At 35.7% G+C, this 11,321-nt stretch overlaps 1 protein-coding gene across 1 annotated transcript in view; it reads right to left on the bottom strand.

Moving 5' to 3' along the window:
* The window catches only part of LRRK2 (leucine-rich repeat kinase 2), a 122,851-nt gene that overhangs the window by 36,884 nt on the left and 74,646 nt on the right, over positions 1–11,321 (bottom strand). The window contains exons 28-32 of the mRNA XM_015566622.1: positions 10,986–11,215; positions 10,456–10,583; positions 9,213–9,431; positions 5,224–5,425; positions 4,146–4,234 (exon numbers count right to left, since the gene is read on the bottom strand). Of these exons, the coding sequence (XP_015422108.1) occupies positions 4,146–4,234; positions 5,224–5,425; positions 9,213–9,431; positions 10,456–10,583; positions 10,986–11,215 (868 nt within the window). The remainder of the gene's footprint in view (positions 1–4,145; positions 4,235–5,223; positions 5,426–9,212; positions 9,432–10,455; positions 10,584–10,985; positions 11,216–11,321) is intronic.

Here is an 11,321-nt window from a genome sequence, read left to right on the forward strand (position 1 = left end):
GGGGAGGGAAGAGAGTTGGAGATCAACCAAAGGACTTGTATGCATGCATATTAGTATAACCAATGGATATGGACACTGGGGCGGTAGGGGCATATCCTGGGGGGCGGGAGTGGGGGGGAGTCAATCAGGGAAAAAAAGGAGACATATGTAATACTTTAAACAATAAAAAAATAACTGTCTTTAGATTGCCTTGAGATTTTTGGCATATAGTAAGTCCTCATGTGTTAGCCATTACTATCTACATATTCCTATTCATTTTACTTAGCCAAGTTCATTTTTAAAAGAGGTTTGTGCTTAATTTCTTTAGTAGATCTATGTTTAAGGGATACTTAAATAGGAGCAAACATTATTTACATTATGTAGTTGTCTGAAATGTTGGATTGTAAAATCCTTGGAATCAGGACTTTTCTTACTCATCTCTGTATTTCTATTTTATACAGATAATGTTTACTGAATCAATAAACATAATGATATCCAACAAAAATGTATAATGAGTTGTTAAAGAGTAAAAATTATATTTTGATGTCAACTGTAATCAAAAATAATTTTTTTAAACAACCTATATTTTGGGACATATCCCATATTGTACACTTTATAGATGTCCCAAATCATTCTTACAATTTAGGTGGTAAAAAGAATTGTTTGGTGTGTTATGGTTATTAAGTGACTATAACCTTGTCTAACAACTCATGCTCTGCTACCAACCATACTTTATATTTTCTCTGTAGCACTTTGTGCCACCTGACATGTAAGTGTTTCTTATTGGTCATTTCCACCCATTAGAATGTCAGCTTCATGAGTATAGGGATGCTGTCTTGTCTAGTACTACAGTCCCAGCACCAGAACAATATCTAGAACATAGTTTGAATAAATAAGGTTCGATGGGTGGATTTTGAGAAAATGAAATTTGTAGCATTTTATCCTAGGGTTAGATTTATAAACACCGCTGTCAAACCACTTTGTCTGAAATCCCAATGTATAATTTTGGATAAATTATTTTACCTCCCTGTCACTTAACTTCTTCACCTTCAAGATGAGAGTTAATACAGTACCATTTAAGAGGGCTGTTCTGAGAAGTAAATGAAATAATCCTTGGAAAGCACACAGTAACCCATGTATTTAGGCAAGCCATCCTTATATACTTATGCTAATTCATTTTACTTAGACTAATTGGTTTTAAAGGAGATTTGTGCTTGCTTTTATATATATATATATATATATATATATATATATATATATATATATATATATATATATATATATATATATATATATATATATATATATATATATATATATATATATATCTATATGTGCCACCATTCTTTGTGGTAGTTTCCAAAGATGGACATATCAATTCCTTCTCTCCCTATACATGCATGCTGCTCAGTACCTCAGGAAGTGGAGTCCATTTCCTCTCCCCTCGAATCTGACCTGGCCTGGGGTTGCTCCATCCACTAGCATGTGGCGAACTAACATTACACCAGTTCTGGGCCTAGATGTTAGGAGAAGGAGCCACATGAGAGGCACACAGAGGAGCACCAATGCACCAAACTGTGAGCATAGCCTTCTTGGACCCTCCAGCCCAGTTCAATGAGGGAAGCCACTGGAATGACCCTGGCCAAGGCCTTGCGGACCAGACCACTCAACTGAGCCTAATCAACCACAGATCGGCTTAATAAACACAGCCAACGTTTTAAACCCCCAAGCTTTGGGTTATCTTGTTAAAAAGCAATAGAAAACTGAAACATTATCTTAATTTTGTCACTTAAAAAGACCTACTAATATTCCATCAGCCTAGTAACTTATAAGGCTTTCGTAAGCCCTTTTGCAAGTAATGAGAATTTTTCAAATTCCTTCACACGTTACCAAGACTAAATTGCCATGCAAATTTTTTAATACTCCACCCGATTAATTCAATAAGCCCCTTTCATATCTTATATCATACAGTTAAATGAGTTTTGCAAACTTCTCTGTGTGTTGATGGAACCTTCTTTAATAAGTGTAGTGACCGAACAGCTCAGGGCATAGAGAGGGAGGGTGGGCTCATTAGCACTTCTGCACCATGAAATGAATCCTGCTCTTGTTTGCTGATTCATGCAGGCAAATATCCCGATTTATTTTTTATGATGGGTATTGGACAAGTCATTCTTGTTTTAACTTGATTATTTATAGCTTTCATTCTTTATAAAACTCAGTGAAAATGACATTGCAATTCACTGTATCAGCATAAACAGAATTGTGCTATTTATTTTTTAGGTTAATAAGAAATTTAAATTATCATTTTATTGACCTTTTAGGCCTATATTTTAAAATAACTTTGAGCTATTCAAATTCTTGAATTGGTTTTCACTTAAATTAACATGTTTACAGTCTAACCATTCTAATGAGAAGAACTTCCATGTAGTTTCAACTTAATTAATCTATAGAATTATCCAAGAGTTTATTGTGGTCATGGTGGAAATCCGCTTTTGCTAATAGATTATGATTTGCATACAAACCACTCCCTTAATCTACTGACTCTAATAGTGTCCACATGTGTGCAGCTTTCAATGTTCCTAGTTCACACAGAAAAACATCACTTCTGTGTGCAACATCCAGCCTTTTCTTGACTAGGCACAGATTTTGTTGCTGTTGATTAGTTTCATACTGGCACACTTTCCAAAACTGCTTAAATACATCTGTACGGTTTTGAAGATTTATTTTTTCATTTCCTAAAATAATAAGCTTTAATCACCAAATGTGTCAAATATGAAACTAGCTAACATATACTGCTCACTTACACTGAACTTGAGAGGCAATGTAGAAGTTAAAATTGTTACTATCCTTATTTTGTAAGTAAAAAAAAAACACAGGCTTAAATCATTAAGAAATGTCACAAAGTAAGTTTCATAAGAGAACTGAGTACAGGTCACAATGGCTCAGAGTTAGTACTCTTGACCAGTCACTTTACTGGCTCCATTATCATGGAGCAGATGAGTACAATCACACTTTCCACGGCATATGTGCAGAAGGATAAAAAGCTACCTAATAATAGCTACCAAAATAGTCATTGCTACCACATTACAATTGATTGCCAATTAAAATAATGTTTCAATATGCTCTCAAGTTCTGTGTTATAAGATTTAGATCCAAATAAGTTTCTTTAGTTGGACTTTAGGAACTATCATTCAAGATTAGCTGAGGGAATTTAATTACCATTATAGTTCAATTGGAAGAGAGACTCCTAATGTACAAACATATAATTATTTAAGGGATTCTGGGAGCCACATGCAAAACTATAAATTATACTCATAAACCAAATAAATGCCAGTGAATGCAGATGCTAGAGCTCCCTGAGCTCACCTCTGTTTGTGAGGGCGATTTTGCATCCCCAGCAATATGTGGTAATGTCTGAACACATTGGTGGTGAAAACTAGGAAGATGCTACTAATATTTACAGGGTAGAGGCCAAAGATGCTGCTATTATCCTATAATGCACAACAAAGAATTATCTGGCCCTAAGAGTTGATGTTTAAGAAAACCTGAGCTAGTGTGTTCTCCCTGAGTGACATTCTGTAGCAAACCTATGTTGATGGATTATTATAACTAAGTAATATAAACTCAATGGTCATTATCAATAGAAGAAGAAATAATTTTCTATATGAAATATAAATGAAGAAAAAATAGCTATTACCACTGCAATCCAAAGTTTTCAAAAATTGTAAGCATTTAGAACTCAAATCATTTCTCTAAAGAGTCAAAATTCCCCTCCATGTTGTCTAGATAGAGGTTTCACGGCTCAATGATCCAACTTTCTTATATATATATTTACTCCAAGGATTTTCACAAAGTTTTCATACAATTGACTAAATCAACCAAACCAAAGATATGATCAGGATCTAGGAAAGCGCCATGGAACTTAGTGGTACAAACATCTGTCATTACAGACATTAAAGGCGTGAAAGTAAATTCTTAGGTACCTTCCCTTCTTCCACAAAGCTCTTCTTTAAGTACTTTTCTACATGAAGTGCCCTATAGTTTTCTATATTTGCTGTAGTTTCTATCTTAACTGAACAGCAAGTCTACAATGTTCAATGCTCTGGGTGCCATTTATTCTCCTTTCCGATCATTACCCCCATGTCACAAAAATATAAGACACCGACCTGTGCCATGACTTTACAGAGCCACTTGGGTTCCACAAAATATAAGTTACTTAACTGCAGTGCTGGGTCTTGGAAATGAAGAAGGACCCCTGGAGTAAAAAAAATCAAACAATGAAACATGAAATCTAGATATACAAACATCAAAGAGCAGGAGAATCTAGTCCAACCTCCTCAATGACATGTGACACAGTGTCAGCATGGGCATCCTAGCTCTCTAGCCCTAACATCCAATATTATAAAGAAGTATTTTTTAATGATATTGAGTGATCATATATCAGCATATTTGAGACAATGCCTTGTATTGCAGGGCATCTATTTACAAGCAAACAGAAATTCATAATTTTCCTTTTGGCTTTCTAAATATGCAATACAAAGACACATTTTATTTTTCAAATAGAGGTAAGAGACATAGAATATCCTAGGAAGCTACTGGTTTAAGAATGATGGGAAGAAGGAACAGATTATAATCCACGTGAAAAAAAATTTCATATAAAAAATTATATGAAATTTAATATAATTTCATATTAAATTATACTATTTATAATTTAATAAATTATTTATACTGATCAAGAACATAATTGAGAGTTGTTATGTATGAGGTCATGCTGACAATATGTGATATAACAGAGCAAGATCTGCACTCATAGCTGCATCTCAGGAAACCACTGATTCTCAAAGTGCCCCATTAGACCATTCCAATAATAATTCTCTTCTCCAGTAGGCAAGCCACTTCCACACACACTAAATTCATTTGATACTTTGAAAGAATATGCCTTATACTCAGGCTTCCACAGCTCCTGACTAGTACAGTCAAGACCTGGAACCCACACATTTACACTTTTGCTTTTTCCATTGTTGCCCTTAGATGGTTTCCAATGTTTTCCTTATGACAAGACATATGATTTAACATCAATGCACAGGATGATCTTCCAAGAAGGCAGACATCAGCGGCCTGTGAAAGAATTCTGGAGCTATTCTGTTAAGTAGCGACTGCAAATTCTAGCACGGTTCAGATCCATTCTTATAAATTACCATAGCCACGCTTTGAAAAAAATTTGAAACAAATAAACATCCAAACCTGATTCATTTAGGAAGTGCACTGCATGAGGAAGCTCATTTTCATCTAACTGCAGTTGATTTTCTTTCACGAGTTGTAATAATCGTTTCCGGTCAATTACAGGAAATTCAATTGGCACATTTTTACGCTCCGATAAAATGATTTTCTCAAGTTCTACATAGCAGTCTGGAATCAGCTGCCCAACAACAGGCTGATCTCGGATCTATGTGATTAAAAATGACAAGCTGTAAAAAATCCATTGTATTCATATATTTGCCAGGTGGTGGGTAAATTCAGTGCTAATAGGTTTAAAGACAGCGGTATATCATTCAGATGTGTGTTTTCAACTAAAATCAAAATGTGATTTAAACCATTTAAATTTTGAGGGATAAATAAAATGGTAATAAGATAAAAATATGAACACAGAAACCAATTTGAAAAGACTATCAAATAAAATAGTATGGAATTATTTACCCAGCAATCCAGAAAATACATAGCAAAAACCTAACCATAAATAAAAGATTTTCTGTTTTTTAAGACATTAAACATATATGCAATAGATATGCTAATATAAGCAATCAGTACTACAAGAGCTTTTGAACCTTGCTTATTAGATGAAAATATCCACCCCGTGAGGTAAAACATTAAATTCTGTGCTTCTTATTTGCAAATGTTATATTAATGTACATATCAACAGCGAAGCCTGGAGACAGACATGATATCTCCTCACCTAAACTAGGCTTTTTGTAAAACCTTAAATTTGAGAAAATAAAAATCATCAAAAAACACTGACAAAAGAGGATGACTTCTGTTCTGTGACACTCTGAATTTAATAACTGCATACTAGCCCTGACTGGTTTGGCTCAGTGGCTAGAACGTCGGCTTATGGACTGAAGGGTCCCAGGTTTGATTCCAGTCAAGGGCATGTACTTTGGTTGCGGGCACATACCCAGTGGGGAGCGTGCAGGAGGCAGCTGATCGATGTTTCTCTCTCATCGATGTTTCTAACTCTCTATCCCTCTCCCTTCCTCTCTGTAAAAAATCAATAAAATATATTTTAAAAAATAACTGCATACTAATTGAAATGTAAAATAAAAATACGTTAAATTGCCTTAAGATGATGTTTCCGATAATGACAGTCTTTTCCACACATTTTTTTCCATGAGAATCTAATTTTAAATAGAAATACAGCTCTAACAATAGTAACTAAAATGCCTTTGAGAACCACCAGGTGGCAAACTCTCCCCATTTCTGGACCCATGAATATATTCTTGTACGTTGTTTACCTGACATACCAAAATTCCTACCTAAATTATTAAACATATTACAAATAGAAATTGGATTTATAAACACACATAAAATTTAACTTGCTCTTTTTCTACTTGTAACTAGAACCTTAAGGAGCTTCATTTACAGCTGCCATAACCACTATTTACATATTTACCTCCGAACAGTAATTTGAAAGACTGTGTTCATCTATCCCTTGCCCCAGAAAAGTAACTATAACTCTACTAATCTCCACTTTTCACAATCCCTCTCTGCATTATTTATAAATTAAAATAAAACAAAACTTCAGGTTGAAGTTTATGTTTTAACTCAAGGAGGCAAACCTACAGTTAGAAATAAACAAGGGTTTTCACAGAAAGCAAATCATGTAGAAAAAAGATGAATTTTATAGGACTGGGCTCCAGGGCCAGCAAAGAATACCTGCTAATGGGTTGGACAAATTGAAAGGAGTATTGTTCTGTTTTGTCCTATTTCTTTTAATTTGTGTCAGGTCACCAACAGCCTCTCTCTCTCTCTCTCTCTCTCTCTCTCTCTCTCTCTCTCTCTCTCACACACACACACACACACACACACACAAACACCAGTTTTATTCTAGAGTTTGCACAGATACATGTTAATAAAGGTGAGACAGGAAAATATTAGCGAAGTGCCAAGATAAAAGAAAGAAGAAAAAAATGAGAGGGCGGAAAAAATGATCTCCCTTAGATTAAAAGCTGCTATTTGAATATGGGTTGAAGCACTGCAGGGAGAAAAGAATATTAAAGGTCTAGCAAGCTCGTTGGTTCTAGGTCATCGAAAAGAGTCACTATTCTGCAAAGCAATCAAATGAATTTTCAAACAAAAGTGCCAGAGTGATGTATACATTAGCAATATATACCTTTCTTCAAATAACATTTCTATTTTTCAAAGCATTTCTTTTACATCCTTGCATGGTGTTGCCTTCAGATTTCATTTATAAATGCAGGAAGAAATATGCTTTTACTGATTGATAGTGACAACATGTTATTAGACAAAAGCAGTACTAGTCCAGCTTGATGAACTAACCACTTTATCCATAGTGTTTGTTTCAACAAAATTCAGGCGTTTTCAAAACAAACTTAACCTCCAAGGGGTCTTTTTAAAAAATATAATGTATGCTCCAACAGTAATGATAAAAAGAGAAGCTATTAAAATAGTATAATTAACAACAGGTATAGTCTCAGAAAAAAACCACCTGGATAAAGACAATATTTAACTGGATGAATGACTTCTGTATATTTGTTTCTTAAAAGTCATGTTAATCTCTAAACATATGTCCCATGAGAGAGTAGGAAACTCAGAAAATAAAATAATATACCATTCCTCTTACATAAAATGCCAAGAGTGACCCACCACTGGCAAAACCTTTCAGTGACTGAGATAAATGTGCTGAAAGATACAAACATGCAAATTGTCTCCTGGGACACCACGAAGACCAGCACATTTACAACAGGCTCATTAGGCTTTGGATAGCTGCATAATCAGTGGAAATGGGACAGAACTAAGCTAACCGGCAGACACGTTATAACCAGGGCGACCATCACATTCATCATCCGGAATGCTTGATTGAGGACATTGTGGGACACTATTTATAATTATGCTGGCACTGTCCAGGCAAAACAACCCCTTAGTTACAAGCCATGCCTACATCATTAGTGCTAATGAGCTAAGCCAACAGGAACTAACAATGAAGGTCACCACTGTGTTTCTCATATTACAATGTCAGGGCCTATTCCACACAGTTTACATCATGCTCTCTGGAGGACCCTGGAAAATTTCTCTCTCCTGTATTAAAAATAAGTGTTCTGCCTGGCCAGTGTAGCTCAGTGGTTAAGCATCAACCTATGAACCAGGAGGTCATGGTTCAATTCCCGGTTGGGTTATATGCCTAGGTTGCAGGCTCAATCCCCATTGTGGGGCGTGCAGGAGGCAGGGATTCAACGATTCTCTCCATCATTGATGTTTCTATATCTCTCTCCCTCTCCCTTCTCTGAAATGAATAAAAATATTTTTAAGTATTCTGCCTGGTAACTAATTTATCTGTGTTTTATAAACCCAATGAATTGCATTTGATTTATTAGAAAGGCACTTTAGAAATCAAAGACATCATTCCTAAAATGAAAAGACCTGTTGGTATGTAATAAAAAAAAATTGCTTACACATTGATGAAAACCAACTTAGTGATCTTGGCAACCAAGTGAAAAGCCATCTCACAATGTTGAGGGAAAAACATCTATAGCGGGAATCAGAGGAACAGGAGGTATGGAGGAGCAGCCTGGAATAGCAAGAGGAGTATACAAAAGGAGCTACCAACGAAAGAAGCAGGAGAAGAAAAAACTGAAAAACTAACAGAAGAAAGGTGATCCCAAGGCCTCAGTATTCACATTTACCCTGTTGATTACAGCACCCCTGGAGGAAGCTGGGAGAGAAAGGCATCAGAATCATTTGCTCAGGTTCTCTCAGAACCACCCTCCATCTCTCATCCCCTCTCTTAGATCCTCTCAGGCCCTCTAATTGTTTTTATTCCCATTTCTATGAACCTGAGATGAAGTATGGCATGAGTAATTTTAAAACGGAAAATACTTTAATAACGCTAACTGATATGAAAAATACCTCGTCTTCTGCCGTTTCTAAGCAGTTGTGTAGCATAAGAATTAATAAGTTAGACTTTTCTACCAGACCCCAGTAGGCATTAACTACGTTACCTTGAAATTGAGGCTCTCATTTATGATGGTTTTCCGAAGTTTTGCCAAAGCATCGGATTCCTCGGTGGCGTTCACAAAGTGGTAATCGCGGATTGCGGGAAACCCCCGCTTGTTCAAGAGCTCCTTGTTGATTTTACTGATGCAGGCTTTGCGCTGCTTCTCATCAGAAACATCCAAATGTGTGCCCACAAGAATCACAGGGGAAGAGGAAGCTCTAGCCTACAGAGAAAGACGCAAAATACTGATTACATTTCCACTGAAATTCACTCGAGTGGCAGTGAAAAATTAAAGGGCATCATGTAGAAATCAGCTGCCTTTCTTTCCTTAATCCTAAGAAAAATAATGTAACGTTAAGAAATTTTAGAAGTCGTTTTTATGTGTCTTCTCAATTCAATTATTAACACGTTTCAGGTGGGTAACTTTCTAAGTGTGCTTTGGACTTCCAATAAGCACTTAAAAAACCCACGAATTATTTCAGTGTCATGATATGGTTTATATTTTCTCTTCCTTCTCTGCAAAATCAATCTCTTGAATTCACTTCTAAAGTTGTTCTATTCGAAGTCTACAATGGGGGAAAAAAAAAACCACTAAAGTATTACTGCCATTGTAATATTTGCTCACTTTGGCTAACTATAATAAAGTAGAAACAAAAAAGAAGGTTTCAAAAATTACCAAAATGACAAAACGAGCTTGTAAGGAATAACTGGCAGCAAAGGATAAAGTGGAAACTAACAAAGAGATTCCCAATATAAGAGCATATCGTCAATTATACTTCAGTTCACAAAATAAATAAATAAATAAAGGAGCACATGAATCTGGTGCCATATATAAGCGTAAGATCTGAAAAACTTCCTACTAAACTGCCACTATGCATCTTCAAAGCTGCACAGATTGGTTTTCTTTAGCATAACTTATTTTAAGTTAGAAAACCTCATATTCCATTTTAAAATATGATAAACATAGTTTAGCATGTGTATTTCCCATTTTTATAGCTGAAAAGGGTTCCAAGTATCTATAACACTCACCAATACGGAACACCTTATTTTCATGTCACAGCTTAATTACTCTGAAAATTTCCCAGCTCAAAATTTCAGTGCTGCTAACTTCCTTAAAAAACAAAAAACAAAAACAAAAAAAACCACCCCACAAAACTCTTAAAGCAACTCTTTGCCTAAAGTAAATTACCTTACATACAAAAAAAATGAAAATGACTCAGTTTTCTCAAATGATTAGAATAGAGCACCTTTATATTGAATAGCCAAGGCTTCATAGCATCAACTTCCGCCTGTCCTTTGCTGAGGTCATAGACGGCGAGGTACAGGGATCGTGGGGTCATGAAGTGCGGGTGCGTGCTGTAGAATTCCTCCCGACCTAAACAGAGATTGGACACTCTTTTTGAGCCTTGCTTCTTTTCAAAACAGATTTTTTAGATGATACTATACACAATTTAGCATTAAAAAAAGGGGGAGAAGAACAATCAACGATGCTTAGAAGACTATAACTGAGTTTTTACTGGCGATTGAGAACTTCTGGCTGAAGTGTTAGCTATGAACCCCATACTCAGCTTCAGCTGCCCCTACAGTTTCTAACATTCCCTTCCATACACTTCTCCGTCCTGGTGGCAAGGGTAATGTTGGGGGAAGTAAACAGCTCTGGAATAATTCCATAGGATTCACTGGTCTCTTTGCAGTATTGGAACAGAAAACTCAGTTTTTAAATCCAAATTCTAAATAAGAGATCAACATGATTTTAAAATTCTAGCAAAATAAATACCTGCGAAATCCCACACATTTAGAATCAGGTCTTTCTTCCTTTTGCCTCTTATTTGGATAGGCCAGTCCTTCACGTCTATGCCAACGGTGGCACTCTGCATCTCAGCATCTGATTTCTTGGTTTTCATTAATTGCTGCAGTAAGGTGGTTTTACCACTCCCCGTGTTTCCCACAATCATAAGTTTCATGCGGTTATAGGGCACAGCCTTTTTTAACCGCTGTTGAAGAAACCTGGTATTAGAAAGACAAAAATAAAATAATAAACTGTTTAATAGTATACTTAAAATATAGGTAAATTCTTGTGCATTAGACTCTTTTAAATGTCAGCTTTTAAAAA

Source organism: Myotis davidii, unplaced genomic scaffold (assembly GCF_000327345.1).
Source record: "Myotis davidii unplaced genomic scaffold, ASM32734v1 scaffold902, whole genome shotgun sequence".
NCBI classification, from domain to species: Eukaryota; Metazoa; Chordata; class Mammalia; order Chiroptera; family Vespertilionidae; genus Myotis; species Myotis davidii.